This window comes from Pongo pygmaeus, chromosome 14, assembly GCF_028885625.2.
Source record: "Pongo pygmaeus isolate AG05252 chromosome 14, NHGRI_mPonPyg2-v2.0_pri, whole genome shotgun sequence".
Taxonomy (NCBI): Eukaryota; Metazoa; Chordata; class Mammalia; order Primates; family Hominidae; genus Pongo; species Pongo pygmaeus.
In genome coordinates this window covers 69,020,255-69,040,124 of record NC_072387.2, presented here as the reverse complement: position 1 = coordinate 69,040,124, position 19,870 = coordinate 69,020,255, and the positions used below count along the sequence as shown (strand labels likewise).

At 36.4% G+C, this 19,870-nt stretch overlaps 1 protein-coding gene across 2 annotated transcripts in view; it reads left to right on the top strand.

Annotated features, from left to right (window-relative positions):
• The window catches only part of DIAPH3 (diaphanous related formin 3), a 484,172-nt gene that overhangs the window by 18,892 nt on the left and 445,410 nt on the right, over positions 1–19,870 (top strand). The window contains exon 2 of one of the 2 annotated variants that reach the window (XM_054446717.2): positions 11,835–11,867. The exons of the other annotated variant lie outside the window; for it this stretch is intronic. Within the exon in view, the coding sequence (XP_054302692.1) occupies positions 11,835–11,867 (33 nt within the window). The remainder of the gene's footprint in view (positions 1–11,834; positions 11,868–19,870) is intronic. 2 annotated transcript variants of the gene reach the window in all.

The window sequence follows — 19,870 nt, the reverse complement described above, 5'->3', positions numbered from 1 at the left end:
TTTTTGACTCATTCCCAGCCTAGGTACTCACCAACCCTTATAAGTCACTGCTGTGCTCTTCAATTTCCTGTTCTCTAAGATGGGGATAATAGCAAATTTTTAGGGTAGCTGGGTATACTAGTAATCGCAAAGTGCCCAGTAAGGTGTAGTAGTAGTGATAAGGTGGGCTGTATCATATGGTACCTAGGGACCCATTTAGCAATCTTGGGTTCTGTCTCAGTTAAAGGCCCATTTGGTCTAAACGAACAGATCCCTATACAATATCTACTATAATCCTGAAAGGAGAAATTGTAAAGATACACAAGAGTAGCACCTCTAATCAAGCTGGCCGTCACGAAGGACTGGAACCAGGAACTAAAAGCTGACAGCTTTTCTCAGTCTGTCTCCCTCTCAGGCCATCCAGCGTCTCTTTGCTTCTCACTAGGCATAGCTCCACTGTTGGTTCTCTGCATTGTGTGGCTTCCTCTGCTTTGATCTTCACACAGCCAAGCCTAGAACCTCATAATTCCAGATAGACATACATGTCCTTGGTCCATGCAAGAGTAGAGCCTGATTTTCATATCTGAATTCCAATTCTAGAATTCTGGGAAAATGGAGATTTGATTGGCTCTGCTTGGGTTTATATTCTGCCTCGTGTTTAGCTGCGGCTAGGGCTGGCTTACAAGAACAGTGAAGACTGGTGGGCCTACCTCTATGGCATAGGCATTCTCAGAGAAGAGACGGTGTGCAGGAGGCAGATACACCCACAGGTGTCTACCTTGTTTACATGTGGGGATCTTTGGAGATACCTTGATGACAGTCTTGGTGCTGAAAGACTGAGTCTAAAATAGTTTCCCTAGTTTTAGTAGTTTGTTTCCTGGTTGCACATAAGAGTTACCTGGGGGACCTTTGAAATTATCCATGGCAGGCTCCATCTTTGGGTATTGAGTCATTTGGGCTGGGATATTACATGGGCATCTGTATTGGGAAAAGAAAACAAGCTTTCAGGTGATCCTCATATGTAGTCAGGTTGATAACCACTGCCTAAAATGTTCCCTGCACCATGGTAGGGCTGGAGATTCAAAGTTGAGGGGAACATAGTACCTGCGACATACAAACAGAAGAGGAGGTATAAACACAAACTGCAAGACAAACCATGATCGGTGACCCAAGGGAATTGTAAACAAAAGGGCTATGGGAAGAAGGAAATGAGATCATTTCTCCATAATAATGAAGGTTGATCCACCCTTACTCTAAATTTTTATTTGCAGTACCTACTCAATCTGTTTACCTCACATCTCATTCATCCATCTGACTGTGAGTCTCCTGAGGCCCTGGCAACATGCTGGCTCTGGGGATGGCATTAGGAAACTGCCACTGTGTAGATTTCTCAATCCCCATATTTGAGCCCCAAAGAAATATGACAGCATGTGAAAGGCCCCAGAGGGCAGCCCAACATAACTGACACCCAGCAAAACAGAGCTGCTGGTAAAGTGACCATGACAAAAATCAAGCCCACAGGAGAGGCAGTACACATTTAAAATGGATTTAGATGGATTACAGACTGGTTACGGGCCCTAGAGGAGGAGAAGACTGTTGGGAGTATCCTTGAGGAGAATGATTGAGCTGAACCCAGGTGATGCCTATATGGATCTTACTGTGAAGGAAGCAGAATAACATTGGTCAAAGTTTCGGAACCTCAGGTGTAGTATTTTGTGTACTATGGCCTTTTCTATGAGTCTCCTACCAAGCCTATGGGGAAGATGCTTGTTAGCCTCATGGTAGAGTTAAGAAATTCAGGCTCAGAGAGTTTAAGTGCTCAAGATCACACAGATGATTGGTATCAGAGCTGGATTCTAATCCAGGTGAGTCTTATCCCAGAGCCCAGGCTGTTCACCTCTGCTCAGTACTGCCCTATTGTGCCACAGCGCAAGGCAGGATGTAAAAGTCCCAGGAGAGGCACGCTTGATGTGGGCAAGCTTAGAGAAACTTCCTGAATCAGGCAGCATTTGAAAGGTGAGCCAGGTATTGAGAGGGAGAGGACTGTGGTAGTGTCTTGGTCAAGGCCCAGAAATAAACAGAAACCAAGGTAGGTTGGTTTAAGGTGGGGACTATTTAGGAAAGTATTAAAAGAGAAAGCCTGGCCGGATGAGGTGGGCTCACACCTTACTGTAATCCCAGCATTTTGGAAGGCTGAGGCAGAAGGATCACTTGAGGCTAGGAGTTTAAGACCAGTCTGGGCAACATAGTGGGACCGCCGTCTGTAAAAAAAAAAAAAAAAAAAAAAAGTGGGACATGGTGGTGTGCTCTTGTAATCCCAGCTACTTGGGAAGCTGATCGCTTGAGCTCAGTAGTTCGAGACTGCGGTAAGCTATGATCACTCCATTGCATTCCTTGGAGCTTGGGCGATACAGCAAGACCCTGTCTCTAAAAAATAAAAAAGAAAAAAGAAAGGAAAAGGGCGTATTGGAGATGCTGAGGTAAATCAGAGATTATTAACTGCAGGAAGGAAAAGAGTCCCTGATTGTAGGAGCTGGAGGAGGGGCAACCATGGCTGGTGCTGGGCTGTCTACAAGGGTCCCTGTTGCTGGGACTCGCACACGTGTGGAGCACATTACCATCTGCATGTAGACCTCTTGGGGGGACTGCTTAGGGTTGGCGCTCAAACTTCCGAGGGGTCTTCAGAGTTATGTTTAAATGGTTGTAAATACTGTTTTTCTTACCCTCTTTTCTCTAGACATGCTAAACTGGTCCCTGTACCCCCTAGACTAATTCCATGTTAAAAAAAGTTGATAGAATTAACTGAGTTTTTCCAAAAATTGCCTTTATTGGCTTTACAGTGTTTTGAGAGTATTTCTAATACCGTCTGGCAAATGACTCCTGGAAGCATAACTAAGCCACTTAAAGGGCCCTCAAGTAAATAATGATTATTTGAGTACAGACCTTCCTCCCTACCTTCAGTAATTTGTATAATATGCTGAATATGCTGATCTGATTATTATTTACTGTGTAAGTTGGTTATTTATATTTGTATACTTACAAAATATTTGTGACTATTCAGTTAGCAAAGTAAAAGCCCATGTCTTTGAAATGGTCTGGGACTGATCTGCCTCCTCCTTCCCTCTCGCTGACTTCATTTTGTCCTGTTGGAGCCAACAAGCTCCTTTGTTTCTTGAACATCAGGCATACTCCTCCTGACAGCCTTGTTATGGCTGTTCTTTCTATCGCAAACACTCCCCTGCCCATCCACATAGATGACACCTTAGCCCACTGGCAACTCTGCTCAAACACCGCTTTGTCAGTGAGGCCTATTCCTACCTCAATTCCCCATGTTTAAAATTGCAACCTGCAAACCCTCTTGGCTTACGCTACTTTTTATTTTTTTTAGAGCATTCATCACCTTCTAACATCTTAAATAAGTAATTTACTTATCGTCCTTATTGTCTGTTTCCCCAATAAAGATAAGTTCTTTTAGGGCAAAAATCTTTGTTTTATTTGTTGATCTCTCCCTTGTCAAGAATATAGCAATATTTAATTATCAGTTGTCGCATGAATGAATGTTTTAGGAATCTTTCATTCTGTTAGAAGAACAAATTCTACATTCCAGGTTTTACCTGAATCATGGCTAAAATTTTATTTGCCTTTAGTCTTAGATCATTGCTATAATGCTTGCCTGTTAATTAGCATGCATTTAAGCATATATGATTAGCAGGTGGAGACTCCACCTTTTCTTCCAATCACCATTGAATACCTTACTATGAAGCATTTTGGTTATTGGTTTATCTTGTTCTTTTGGTTGCAAGCTTGTAAGGGGAGGGACTGGGTCTTCATATTTAATGTTGTGTCTCACACATGTTGTTGGCCTAATTGTGTAGTAGAAAAAATTAGAATTATGAGACTAGGTCTTGCTTAAAACCTTTATATTTTATTTCTTATATTTTGGCATCATGACCTTATTTACATTAAGGAATTATCTAGTAAGTGGTATTTACCCTAACTTTCTCAAGATGGTATGATATCATTTACATTTACAATAAAGAAAAATGACAGATTTCTTTTAACTCTGCCATTAAGTGTCATAAAGTAGAAAAATAAAGCAAAGTCAATATATTATTATTGCCACAGAAATTGAATTTGTATCAAAAGGATTTGTGCTTGTGATGTAGTGACTCGTATATTTTTCTTGGAATTTAAGTCTGTAGCAGGTGACACCATCAATAATTCACAGAACCAAGGAGCTTGAGATTGGTTAATTTATATATGTGGATTAGAAAACAAATGAATAATGTGCTTAATATATTCTGACATACTTGAAAATATGCATTAAAAAACTAGCCTATTAAAAAGTCTGTGCACGTAATGTTTATTAGATTTTTTTTAGCTTTTCAGTTTTTCTTTTACTAATACATACATTTTTATTTGAAAAGGAACAATCTATATTTTCTGCTCAATCTGAAAAGTATTATCCATAGTAACTTAAAAAATACTTTCTGTATTAAAAGTAAATATGCTTATTGTAGACAACTGGGAAAATACATGAAGATATGAAAAAACCCCACAAATCCCATAATCCAGATGTATAAAATTACCTATGATTCCTGTTTTATTTTTTCCATATATATGTATATTAATGAAGTTGGAATTATGTTACATATGCAATTTTAAATGCACTTTTTTTCATGTACCATTGTATTGTAAGCATTTTTCCATGTCATTATAGTCCATATTGGTAGGACTGTGATTTATTTAATCTTTCCTATGTTTGGGGAAATGTCAGGCTGATTACAGTTCTAGCTATTAAAAGTAATGCTGTAGTGATACATATTTGTATATAAACTTTTGATTGTATTTCTTAATTCCCAAGTATAGATTCTAGAAGTAGAATTATTAGGTTAAAGTGTGAACATGGGATTTATTTTACAAATTGTTTTCCTAAAACGGTTTAACCAAATTTCCTTTCTTTATAGTGATGCTGAAATATAAACAAAATCTTTCTCAAATATATGTGGAAGAGTGGGTGATGCTCTGTCAGTCTCAGGAACATCCAATCTAAGTTTGTGTCATGGACAAGATGTCTAGGATGCTAAGCCACTCTCAGAAGTAATTTAGTAGTTGGGATAAGTTTCAAGGTGATTCTGGGAGTTCTGGGATCTCTAATTCTCTGTATAGCAAATACTGTAAATGCTTTTCAGCCTTCTCCAGACAATGAAAAAGGTCTTGGATTCCCATAACCTAGAACTGAACCTACTTGTAAAGTGGTTCAGAGATTCAATTTGCTTTTCCCTGGACATGTTGCAAAAGAGTTTTTGATCTGGTAGTACAGGTGAAAAGAACTGAAATAGACGAAGAGGCGTCTTAAAATATGTACAAAAGCTGTGTTACTAAATTAGCCATTATATTTTTCCTTTTATTTTGCCCCAACATTGAATGAGTTCATTCAAGGAAAAAGAATATTGGAGTTATGTTAGAATGAAAAATGACTTGTTAGGTACCTAGCCTCTGTGGGGTGCAATCTAGGTCAGAGTTCCAAGCCACAACATGATAATTGCTTTTTTCTAGAGAGGCAGTTCTTTCCTAACAGATATGTTGCCTCCTTAAACCTTGTGTTCTCACAGAAATGAATCTTTTCACGGCTGTGGACAGTTGAATGATGCCTTCTCCTTAAAGCTGATCTCTCTTGTTGGCTCTCCTTTCACGATGGAGGAATTGAGGGGCAGGGAGGTCTGGATACTTGAGTGCATGACAGTAGAGAAGCTTTGGATAATGAGTAATACATGGTATGTTTGTCTTTCTGAGGTTGGCAGAATTGCAGTTTTGAATAAATGAGCAGATTAAAAGAGGCTGGAGAGCTTTTCCTAATTCTCACCTGTTCCTAACATCTCCCCTTTCACTTTTTTCCACCTTGGACTGAAAAAACATGTGAACTTAAAAGTTTTTCTTTGTAGTATCAAAGAGCCAGCTCTACTCTTGTCCTCAGTGCTATGAAAGCTTCAGTATTATTTTTGGACCTCTCTTAGATGTTAAATCTGGAGCCCTTGAAGAATAATATTTTCACATCTATGTGTGTTGTGTAGTTGCCAGGGAGATGATCCATAGATAGACTCTATAGGTGTGTTTAGTGTCATGGCTGGTAGGAATATTACTTTAAATTTTCATAGTCTTTATAATTGGTGTTGACGTTAAGATAAACACAGGTGTGTGGGCTAGAAATGTTATCAGATTGAAGTACATATTCATAAATTATTGTTGGAAAGGAATAATCTGGACTTCAAAACAAAAATGTGAGCAACATCTCAACCTATTATCAGCCATAGATTATGATTAAGAGAAGACTAATCCTTTCTTTTTTCTTTAAGATATCCTCCCCTCCCCTCCCCTCCCCTCCCTTCCCTCTTCCCCCTTCCCCTTCCCCTTCTCCTTCCTTCCTTCCTGTTAGTAATCTGTGATTTATTCATTTTGTCAAGCAAATGGTGTCATGTCATAGTCTGATACAATGAACAATCTTTAATACTTAGGTACTAAGTTTATGTTTATGAGACTGAATGATTTGTACCTTAGACTAAGCATTTAAATAAATGATGCAATTGGTAATTCATCCAACATACCAGAGATTGTTGAATTATCTTAAAACAGTACTAATTGGTACCTTTCACTTCATGGCAGTAAGGCCTGTCCCAACTTTATCAGCTCCCTGTCTTCACTTCTTCGAAATCCTCTTGTACTTCTTATCTATACTCTTCATGTGGCTTGTTTCAGGTATGTCCAGTTTTTAAAGTGAGCTACATGATGAGAAATTCATATGTGTGCAGGCTGAGGGAATGTTTAATGGCTGATAGTGGTGGAGTATGGAGTAGGGTTTCTCACGTGGTCCTGGGCATGCTGCCACATCATTACAGGCATGATTCCTTAAACATGTGGGTTCCCGGGTCCCACCTTAGACTTACTGAATAAGAATATTGGTAGACTGAGGCCCTGTAATCTAGCTTTTCAAAGAAAGTCTTGGTGTGATTCTTGTGCACGCCAAACAAACAAAAACCTGGAAAAACCAGCTGGTCCAGAGGATGTAGCTTATGGAAATTGTGTCTGAGTCTTTAATCTTACAAGTTTTCCTCTTTTTGGTAATCTCTCATAACGCACTTAAATGATGTAAATTTTTGGCCATGCGTGGTGCCTCACTCCTGTAATCCCAGCACTTTGGGAGGCCGAGATAGGAGGATCACCTGAGGTCAGGATTTCCAGACTAGTCTGGCCAACATGGTGAAACCCTGTCTTCACTAAAAATACAAAAATTAGCCAGGCATGGTGGTGCACGCTTGTGGTCCCAGCTACTCGAGAGGCTGAGGCAGGAGCATCACTTGAATCTGAGATCAAGTGCACTACTGCACTCCAGCCTGGGCGACCGAGCAAGACTATGTCTAAAAAAAAAAAAAAAAAAGTCAATTTTAATGGAATTAAACTGTGTCAGCCAAAGATAATTTAAAAATACTACCACATATTTGGTTCTGATAATAATAAATTGATGCAAGCCTGCTGGCTTGAATCTGATGGTGGCTGTCATGTTCCTAATGATATCAATGGACAGATCCTTTGCTCTATTGGCCTGCTAGTTCAGATGTGCTAACCAATGAAAGAAAACATAAAATTTGCGAAAAGTCTTGGGCTACAGCTTGGCATCTTTTTCACTGTGTGTGGACCTCCTGGGTTTGTATATTGCTTTGTGTACTACAATTTATCTGTCTTTGTTATTTGTAAACTAAGTTAGTGGGGAAACTATTTCACATGCCTCTTGATATTCACAGCATTTAGCACAGTTCTCTGAAAGCTCTAAATCCATTTTTTGACAGCATGTACTATCTTCAATAAAAGTTTTGATGCATTGCTTAAATGGGAATATAGAGACCGATGTTCGGTGTTTCTACTTTTTTCCCCCCGACTCTTATGTTCTTTTGAAGAAAAATCTATAAAGGCTTCTTTTCCTCTTTCAATTCCAGAGTGACCCTCTTGACCATTCATCCTAGGAACTGTCATTAACAGAAAACATTGTTACCCATCTGTATGTGGTTCTCCTTACTTTTTAGGGAGAAAATAGAATTAGTAAGTTGAGAAACATAGGAGCATAGGAAGAAGGATGAGTTTTTAGCTTAGGAAAAGAGTCCTCATGTTCTTTAATATCACAACTTAACCAATAACCAGTAGTCTTGTGGACAGAACTGTTTATAATTTAAAATCATGAGTTTTATTTGAGTTCAGTGCCATAAAACATTAATAACACCTATAGAATCATAGGCCAGGTAGGTAATATATGTAAAGGTCACAAAGTCACATTTAGATATGAAAGTTTTAATGTCTAAAACTGTATGCTTCTAACTTTTTTTTTTTTTTTTAGTAAATATAACCCTAAAAATTTGCTATCAGGTTATTATTTTTAAAGGTGTTCCTGGTTGCTTCCATTTGATAGTCGATTTTATGTTTCTATTTCCTTTTTAGAATAGATGTCCACAGTGGCTACTCATGAACTGGATTGATGTTTGCAGTTAACTATTTTCCTGAACTAGAAGATAGTAAAGAGCATTGCTGGTGGCTATAAAACAGAGGTACTTCATTTTAAACAGTACCTCAAGTACCACCATAAAATCAATATTTTTGTGTTACAAAGTTTTTTCTTATTTTAGTTAAGGATATTACCCTTATAGTTTTGTATTTACAAGAGTAAGGCTAAAACCCCACAGAATTATCTGAGGATTTAGTTAGTCATTCTCTTCCTTTCTCCCTCTTCTTGGCAATTTCTACTTCGTGGATAGTCCCTATTTTATGTGTATAAGCCAAACAGGCAGGACCTTGAGATCATGTAAACTTTTCAATGATAAACTTGAATTTAGTATTAACATTCAGACATCCTACAAAAGATTGCCACTTGATATAGTGTTTACATTTTTTCACTAAGTATTTGGTGTTTATTTTTTCTTCAATTCATGTTTAAAGTAAGCTATGATGAGACATTCCAGTTTTTAAGGGAAATTACTAGTGCTTAGATTTATTTAGATTTTTAATGCTGGCCTACCTTTAGTGGTTTAAGATTGCATGTGTGTAAATAACTATGTAATCTCTATTCTTCAGCAAGCTAAATCTTAAAATGAAACCTATTCTGACTTTATTGTTTTGATGTAGAAACACAATTCTCAGATCAGTTTTCCAGCTCCTTACTCTCTTAGTGAGTTTCTCCAGTCCCGTCTGGGCTCTTGAATTTGCTGTGATTTTCTGCTCTATTGAATTCTCTTGCTGATGGTGAGAATTGATATAGGTAAGTGTTCTCTGGAAGAGAAGGAATGATGAATTTGACTTTCTTTTCTCTCAGACTTGGTTATACTCTCCACATCTACATCCCTTTGAGTTTTCTTCTCCGTGCAAGATACACCTGCATCTTAATTCTGTTGTGATTCATCACATGTTCTTTGGGAAATATAATAACATAGGTTATAACTGGGCTTATGTACATACCTATGTAGTTTGAAAACAGATCAAGCCTTTAGGAAATTAAATCTTTTAAAAAGCTATACCCTCAATGAGATAGTTTCAGAATGTATATATTAAAAAAAAAAAGAAAACCATGACCAAAAATGAATCCCTGGGTTGCCTTGTTTTTACATAAGAGTGGCTGTTCTTTTTCCTGAATGTTGTGAGCCCAACTGAAATTTTAAAAAGATGGTCTAATTTTAGACCTTTGACAGTATATAAGTGTTTCTCTTGAATGTTTACAACTGGATTTTGCGTCATGTAACTTACATTTCCTATTTTCCTATCTAGTTTTATTTTCCTTTTACTTTCTGTATCTTTTATGTAGTTTTTAGATCATAAATCTGGACCCTAGTCATCTTTATTTTAAAATTATTTATCTATTTTTATTGTCTTTTACTCTTACTTTTTAAAATATCACTTTTATGGCATTTTCCTAAAGCAACTCAAGCTGGTTTTGGGAATATTTTATTTGTTTAAATAGATGTTTTTCTCTTTATTGTGGCATACCATCCTAAATAGGGTTTCAGCTTTATACTTTATTTCTTTGGCTTTACTTTTTAAGCATTAGGCCACTTGGCATGCCATTGCGCCAGAAGTTCATTACATGCCACTTTTTTTTTTTCTTTGTCACAGGAACTTGAAATGAACCCTTTTGAGAGTGAAATGAGATGTGATTGGAATGATACCTCTGATTGTAGAATAAGAAGAGTGAAATGTGGTTAACCAAATGCAATAGGCTGGAAGCCTCTACTGGCAGGAAGGCACACATACAACAAGCTGTTAGAGGAAGGGCGCCCCACACAGGCATTGCCCCAGCTCCTTTCTCTGCAAACTCAAGAGCCCTCTACGTTTGGGTTTAATTTTAGTATAGTCTCTGGGGTGACACTGTGGCCCTAAGTTCCTTACATACTTTACAGTCCCACTCAGGATCCCAACCACTTTTAAGGACCACCGTGCATACTTGTTAATTTCAAAGGCTGAAGATAGTATTGAAAAAAAGCAAATTCTATAGCCTGGTATTAGATACTAACCCTTAGTTAATCAACTATTATTATTTCCTTATTCCCAAGTCAAAGTAGGTGATTCTAATTCAACAAGGCAGTTCAATCTGGAGCCTAGTGGTGTGGCAAATGGTCTTTCATTTGGCTACATTTTCTTTGGTATACACAAAATTCATTTTAGATCCCAGTTACCTTCTTTCCTTTGCACTAGAAGAAGGAACATCTTGGTGAAAGAAAGGGAGAAGAGAATCGGGATGGTGATTTACATTGTACAGATTTTTAATCTGGATCATCACTGAGGTAGATTCATGAGCATGAAGGTGTACTTGAGTATACAAACATGAATGATAAATTTCATTCTATTAGGTAAATGTTGAATTTAACTGTGTACCACTTAGTCTGTTAGATAATGGTTGTTAACATCTGTCCTTATAAAAGAGTAGACCTTGTTTCCTATTTAGAAAATGTGTTTGACCCTTTCCCTGCCCCTTTAAAAACTGAATGCTCCAGTGAATAAGAGAAAGGAGAATTGGTAATTGATTCCAGTTACTTGAATACAATATCTTGCCCGACACTGGGACTTATAAAACTTAGATTTCTGTGTTTTTTCTCTAAATAATTATTTTTTCTTTTGAATTGTATTTTGTAGGAAACTATTCACTCTCTAGAATGGTCTTATGTTTGTCTAGCAAGGAAATCAGCAAAAGGGTCCTTGAAGCTAGCAATGAAATTGAAAAGTGTCTACTGTCACCACTCGTGATAAATCAAACTGATGTTAAAGATGCAAATAGTCATTTTAGTACATTCTTCTCCGTTACTAGAATTGTTTAAGTTAATTAAGCTGGCAAAGTACTTCATTATCTATTATGCTGCATACTAATGGTAAATTTAAAGTTTCACTGTTTTATAATATGAAAAATTCTCTGAAAAATCATCACATTAAAATCTTTTATAATCAATATTCTTTTTCGTTTTATTTTTTCTATGTGCCCTCATTCTCAGACAGATCCATTGTGTTCTAAGTTCATATACTTAATGGTAATTAATACTGTTAATTGGGATAATATATTTATTGTACCATAGTTAATTTTTTAGTTTGTGAGGTTTACAAAGTAAAAAAATTTTAGTAAGTGTTTGGAACTACCACATGCAGGGTAACTTTTGTTCATCTTTTTGAGAAAGAGATTAAAACGATTATATATAATGTGTTTTTATTGGACTGTCAGAAATTTAATTATATTCAAGTTAGGATTGTAGAATTTTGAATGTACCCTATTAACTAAAATTAAAAAAGCTGTTATAAATTACTGATATGATTGCTTTTTTTTTAATTTGCAGCATTTAAATATTAGGACACTGACGGATGATATGGTAAGATTATCCTCAACTTTTCCTTTGTTATGAATTGTAACTAACCATATAACGTTGATGGTGTGCTCTGCTAACATCTTTGAAATTGCTAAAAGTCACATATATTGGAAACGTACTGTTCTTATAGTGCTGAAATAAGAGGCAGAACCGGTAAAATACACTAAATAGTTGGTTTTAAGTTGTAAAGTGAATGGTGGATATGTTAATTAAAAAAATTTGTTTAATTACAAATTGTTAGTCAACTTTGAATCATTCAAATCAACTCTCATTCTTTAGGAATGAGTTGCACACTTCAAAAAAGAAGTAAAAATAGCAAAGTCATGTCAGCTTTTCAGAAATATGTAGTTGCTAATTAAAGTAAGTCAGACTAAAATATTATGCATATATATTTTTAAAATTTTGCTTAAAAATGAGAGAACCGGGCATGCCTTACTGTGTTTTTTATGTTGAAAATAATAGGGCTTCTTATAGTAAGTAACACTTTATAGCACCATTATAGATTCTTGCATAGTCAAGTAAGTTTTTCTGAGAAATATATTTTTAAATGTAACTTGTGGTTAATAGTAAAGGAATAACAAGAAGAACAACAAAACACAAATAAACAATGACACCAAAAATATGTAAGCGTGTTATAGAGGAAAAAGCATGGCCCCCCATTGACCAGGCGTTGCATTAAACTTCACCATATATGAAGCATGAAGGAGAATGCCTAGACCATAGTAAGCACTTAGCAAATAGTACCTTTAATATCCAAAGTACTGTTTTATGCACCTGGGTAAGGCAGAATACAAAGATGAATGAAACATAGATCTTGACATGAATGATTTAAAAAATTGTATTAGAATGTTGATATGTTTTATTCCTTTGAATAGTACCTAAGAAAAGCATATTTACATATAATTTTCTGGATGACATTTTCATATACTAACATATAGAAATTGGTAACAATACAGATTTCTCACCTTGCAAGGTAGATGTCTTTATTTTACAGTTGACAATATTGAGGCTCAGACAGATTAAGTAGCTTGCCCAAGTGTGCCCAGCTGGCAAGTGATACAGTCATAGCTTGAATTTTGTTCCACATTGCTTCAAGTCTCATATACTTACTGTGCTAACTTAACCCAGCTTGCAAATGGCTTCTTAAGGCTGATAAACCATCTGTAATTTTTATGTTTGAATTTTTATGATATACAATGATATATTTGTAACAGCTTTGATCTATAATTCATGGAGCATACAATTCACCCATTAAAAGTGTATAATTTAGTAGTGTTTAGTATATTCAGAAGAATGTACAACCATTACTACAGTCATTTTTAGAACATTTTCGTCACCCTTAAAAGAAACGTCATGTTCATAAATAGTCCCTTTCTGTTTTCCCTCAACTCCCTCAGTTCTAGGCAACCACCAGTCTACTTTCTGACTGTATAGATTTGCCTGTTCTGGACATTTCATATAAGGTGACTCATATCGTATGTGGTCTTTCGTGATTGACTTATTTCGCTTACCATAATGTGTTCAAGGTTCATCCACATTGTTGTATGTATCAGTACTTCATTTATTTGTTTTTTTTTTTTTTTTTTGAGACAGGATCTCACTTTGTTGTCCAGGCTGAAGTGCAGTGACATGATCATGACTCACTGCAGTCTTGACCTCCTGGGCTCAAGCAATCCTCCCACATCAGCCAACTGAGTAGCGGGGATTACAGGCATGCACCACCTCACCTAGCTAATTTTGAAGTTTTTAATTTTTTGGAGAGACAAGATCTCCCTATGTTGCCCAGGCTGGGTTTAAACTACTGGGCTCAAGTGATCCTTCTGCCGTGGCCTCCAAAAGTTTTGGGATTGTAGATGTGAGCCACTGCACCAGCCTCATTCACTTTTATTGCTGGATAGTATTCTGTATGATGACATTTTTGAGGTTTATTCATATTTTATGGACATTGCATTTTTTTCTCTTTCAAACACTGCCCTTATTTTCATTATATGACAGTCCTTGCAAACTGCCAACCCACAATCTTTACCTTAAGTTTTAGAAACTAGAGTCATGGGGTGGCTTCGGCATGCCATTCCAGAAGCCATGTTGCTCTATCTTATATTAATAATTGAGTTCCTCATTGAGGACTTTCTTAGTTCTTTCTCTGATCTTCCCCCATTCCTCACCTCTCCCTTTATCCTTGCAACTGGCCTTGGTAAGGTAAAAACTTTTGAGTTGTTACCATAATGCCTAGTGCATATCTTCAACAATCATCATTTATTATCTGCCTTTCTCAATGGTTTAAACCTTTTGAAGGCAGGGACGATGTGTAATGAATACTTCCAGTACCTAGCATACTTTCTGGCACATAATGAGTATTTTAATAAATTTTTTTGTTGAACACGTGAAAGAGTCACTGTTCTGATAACCTGCCTGGTATTGGATCTCAGCCTGGCTTGGCGCTAGTCAGGCTTCCCAGAGACAGAATCTTGCCTTTTTTGCACAAGGTAAGGGAGCTGTAATGAGGACCTTCTGTCAGTCTTTCTGACCGCTTGCCTGGATTGCCGAATGTTGCCTTGCCCCTGCTTTCTTCTTAATTGTACACATGTCTGTCTCTCCTGGATTCCTCATTGACCCTCTTCACATGGACTTGCTGACTGAACTACTGTCTCCTCACTCTCACTGTTCTCTTCTGATCTTGTGCTTTAGCTTGTCTCTTGAGTAGGCCCAGAATTTAGTCCAGGGAAGGATCAGGCAGGTAGCCTAGTTTAGGCGTCTGTATCTGTTGCTGTAGAGATTTGAGAATAAGCATGGCTATCTTCAACAGGAGACACCAAAGAGTAAATTCTTTCTTATTTATTGTTGACTGATGCGGTGTAGAAAGAGCATTGTTGGATTTGGAATCAGAAGATTCTTGGTGAAAGACAGAATTTTACCTCTTTTTAGTTCTGTTACCTTGGCAAATCAATTATTTGATTGTTCACTTATTTAAATTGGGACTAATTATACAGTTTCTTCCTTTCTCATAGAGTTTTGGTGAGTTTCTTAAGTTTAAGTATGTTGACCTGCTGCATTCAGTTCTGTCCGTTTTTACCCCTTTAAAAAATATTTCTTGATGTACGGACAGAGAAGTGGTGTGACACATTTGCAGCTGAGCCTTCCAGGGTATGTGTTATAGATCAATGCAGAGTTGTGAGAAGGGAAAGGGTAGCTGGATATTTTGAGGGCTCTTTAAACTATTTCTGGTGTGTTAGAGCTCAGGGCAGCATTTGCCAATGATGCTTTGATATGTACTGGTAATATGTTTTCTGATTGAAGTTTGCCCCCTTACAACATACACATTGCATGTATGCTTTCAGTGTAGAAATTCTTAATGTGAATAGCCTTTTTTTGGTCAGAACTTGAGAGAGGCATACAAGAATAGCATTGTGCTATAGTCATACATTTGAATAACAGTATTTCAGAAACATTAAAACATCACGGGAAGCATTAATTTTAAAAACCTATCTCTTTAAGTTGTTTTGTTAAAGGTCTGCAAAAGTACTTCATGTTTTAAGGTTATTTCTTGAGTTACTATCAGAATTGAATTTCACTGTCTTGTTAAAGGAATAAAGGATTGCTATAGTATTGGGTTCCCTAGACAGAGTTAATAGACTATAAGCAGTGTTTGTTCTATAAATATGAGCATTCTCTTTGTATAAAGTGCAGCTTAGGTGCTAGGGTAATAAATAAAGGTGAATAAATGTTTAGCTTATAACTTCCATTGCTTATACCTGGGTTTTGAAGAAGGTTTTCCTCATAGAGGCAAAAAGGTTGGGAGGAGGGGGGAGTGAGGGGAGACAAGTTTGAAAAGGTAAGTTGGAAAACATTGAATGTGGATGTGACAATGCTGAATTATCCATCAGTGTGTCCACTGAGTGTTTTTGGAGTATAGGAGTTGTTTTTGACTTGCTGTTTTCTCTCCTGTCCTTCACAACCATTTGTCTGCAGTATAGTACTTCTGTGATCCTCATTTCTTTGTTCATCTGACTGCAGCCTGCTTTACTGTTTGGCCTGCAGCAATGGTTTTCAAATCTTTTTGACTAGCTACTGCATTAAGAAATACATTTTATTTTGTAGCCTGGCATGTATAAACTCCTAAACTCTCTGCTTCTCAGTTGAAACAAAAGTTTAAAAACCAGTATTTAACATTTCTAAGCAAAATGAATTCTGATCTTTTTATTTCCATTCCTTTCTGATTTTCTTCACTCCTCTCCATTCCTTAAAAAAAAAAAAAAAGGTGATTGAATCCACTAAATTGATTTCATGACCCACAAATGGTTAACAGGTATAGCTAGAAAACCAAACATTGGCCTGCACAGAAACTAGAGGAAGTCATGAGGTCTTTTCATTAGTGTCTATTCTTTATTATATGTAGTTACATGTAGGAAAGCCAGGTTAGAGTGCCACCTCTGCCATTTACTAGCTGTGTGACTTAGTGTTAGTTATGTAGCTTTTGAGCCTTGGTATAGAGATAGCTTAAGGGACAAATTAAGTAAGATGCTTGGTAAACCATGCATTTATAATTTAGTGCTATGATTAGTAATATACACTTTTAAAAACTGAGGTATGATCCAGCAATCTCATTGCTGGGTATATACCCAAAGGAATATAAATTTTTCTACAATAAAGACACATGTACATGTATGGTCATTGCAGCACTATTTACAATAACAAGACATGGAATCAATCTAAATGCCCATCAATGGCAGATTGTATAAAGAAAGTATGGTACTAATACACCATGGAATACTATGCAGCCATAAAAAAGAACAAGATCATGTCCTTTGCAGGAACATGGATGGAGCTGGAGGCCATTATCCTTAGCAAACTAACACAGGAACAGAAAACCAAATACTGCGTGTTCTCACTTATAAGTGGGAGCTAAATGATGAGAACACGTGGACACAAAGAGGGAAAAAACAGACACTGGGGCATACTTGAGGGTGATAGGTAGGAGGAGGGAGAATATCAGAAAAAATATCTATTAAGTACTAGTACTAGGACCAGTACCTGGCTGAAATAATCTGTACAACAAACCTATGTTACATGAGTTTATCTATATAACAAACCTGCACATGTACCTCTGAACCTAAAAGTTAAAAAAAAAATTGAGGTATGATTTACTTACAATATAATGCACCAGTATTGAGTATAATCTGATGAATTTTGAGAAGTGTATACAGTAATGTGTGCACTAGTTGTGATATGAAATATTTCCATCACCCCAAAAAGTTCCCTCTATACCCTCTTACAGTCAATTCTCTTCTCCCATCTTGGCTTTTGACAAACATTTATCAGCATTCTGAACTATAGTTCAGTTTTTAGAATTTCATATAAATGGAGTCACAAAGTGTATTGCCTTTGTGTCTGGCTCATTGTTTGGTAATACTACAATTGGTTTAACTCTTCAGCAGTTTGGGTTGTTTCCAGTTTTTGGCTATTATTAGTACAGTTGCTATGAGCATTTGAGTACAGCGTTTTTTTTGTGTGTGTGTATATGTTTTTGTTTCTTGTGAGAGTTGTATAGTAAGTGTGTCTTTAACTTGATAAGAGACTGACAAATTGTTTCCCGCAATTACTAATGTTGAACTTTTGTTTATGTGCTTATTTGACATTTTCTTGTTTAAATGTCTGTTACTAGATATAGGACTATTCAAGTAATCTATTTTTTCCTAAGTGAACCTTAGTAGTTTATGTCTTTCAAGGACATAAATTTTACCTATATTGTTAAATCTAAATTTTTACCTGTATTTTAAATTTTATCTATGTTGTTGAATTTATGGGTATAAAGTTGTTTGTGATATTTTCTTATCCCTTTAATGCAGGATCTGTATTAATTACCCCCTTTGCAATCCTCAAATTGATAATTTGTGTTTCCTGTGTTTTTCTCTGTGACTAGTCTGGCTAGAGGTTTGCCAGTTTTATTGATCTTTTGAAAAACTAGCTTTTGTTTTCACTAATTTTCTTTATAGTTCTTTTGTTTTTGTTTTACCTTTATTATTTACTTTCTTTTGTTTTATTATTTTTTTCTCTGATTTCTTAAGGTAGAACTCTAAGTCATTTATTTAATATCTTTGTTTGCTAACATATTAGATTTTTTATGCTATAAATTTTCCTCTGACATCTGCTTTAGCTGCATCCCACAAAATTTTATTGAATTGAATATTTTTAAATTTCTTATTTTCTTTGACCCATGGGTTATTTTGGTATATGTTATTTAACTTCCAGATATTTAGGGGTTTTCCTGATATTTGACTGTGTCTGATTTGTAATTTAGTTCCCTCGTGGTCAGAGACCTGTAGTTTGCATGAATTCTGTCCTTTCTGATTTTTTAAGTCTTACTTTATGTCCCAGAACTTGGTCTATCTTGGTCAGTGTTCGTGTGTATTCTGAATGGTTGGTAGTGCTGTTCACATCTTCTGTATTCTTGTTAATTTTCTATGTGTTCTAACAATTATTGAGAGAAGTATTGAAGTCTCCAACTGTGAATTTAGATTTTATTTTTCCCATTCGATTGGTTTTTGCTTCATGTATTTTGAAGCTTTGCAGTGAAGTGCATATATAAGATTGTTGTGACTTCTTTATCTTTAATAAATGACTTTTAAAATCACAAATAATTTTTATTAGTTTTTAGCTCTTGGAAATTTATTGGATTTACCTAGTGTACTTGATATAATCATATGCTGCTTCTTTGGAGAACAAAGATTTCTTGACTTCTGTGACATCAAATTTTCTCAATTTCATACCCCTTTGACCTTTCATTATCTATCTGGTTGCATAATTTTTCCTTTTTGCCCTAAATTACTGTTTTTTCTCAGTTGTTTTTCCTGATTCTACTATTCTTTTCCTCAGTATATAGTGTTTTACTTGGGTAATCACCTCTGAAGTTTTCAACTAACCATGTGTATCTCTGTTTAGGACCTTTTCCTCCAATTGAGAAATAATTCATTGGCCTACTGAATAAGCTCAATGGATGTCTCATCTATTCTAGAAGCTCTGTGTGCTCTAAGTTAAACCCTTTACTTTCCTCATAAACTTGTTTGATTCCTTATATTCTCTTAGAAAGTAGCTTCACCTTTCCAATGTTTCTTTCTGATTATTTCTTGAATCTCTTCTTCTCTCGTTCCTTCTATCAGAGTCCTAGTCTTCTCATTTTTTCTTCTCTGGACTCTGGCAGCTTCCTATTGCTACCCAAAATGCCGCCTTCCCGCACAGCTATCAGAGTGATCTATCTACATTGCCTATCTGATCATGTTTTATGCTGTTTGAAACTGCTTAATTGCACCTGTTTTATATAGGTCAAGTCTAACATGGCAGATAAGGCCTTCATGGCAGGACCCTGCCTCTCTAACTTGATAATGCATCTCTCATTAGCATGCAGAAACCTTCTAGGGATAGAAAGATATAAGATGCTGGAGAATTTACTTAGGGAGTATAAAAACATAATTAGGTGGCTGAGTGTAGCAGCTCATGCCTGTAATCACGGCACTTTGTTTGGGAGGCTGAAGTGGGAGGATTGCGTGAGCCCAGAACTTCGAGATTAGCCTGGGCAAGATAGGGAGACCCTGTCTCTACCAAAAAAAAAAAAAAAAAAAAATTAGCTGGGTGTGATGGTATGCAGACGTAAACCTATAGTCCTAGTCCTAGCTACTTGGGAGACTGAGGCAGGAGAATCACTTGAACCCAGGAGTTTGAGGCTACAGTGAGCCATGATTGTGCCACTGTACTCCAGTCTGGGTGACAGAGGGAAACCCTGTCTTAAAAAAACAAAACAAAACAACATAACTAGGGAATTGTGGTTGCTAATTAGAAGAACGGTGTGTTAAGTAACAGTAAGAACTATGTAATTGTTAGCTATGTGCTAAAGAGTGTTCCAAATGTTTACTGTATAAACACATTTAATTGTAACACCAAACCTCTGAGTAAGCACTGTTATTGTTCCCATCTTTAAAGATGGGGAAACTGGGGGAAGAGAGAGCTTAAGT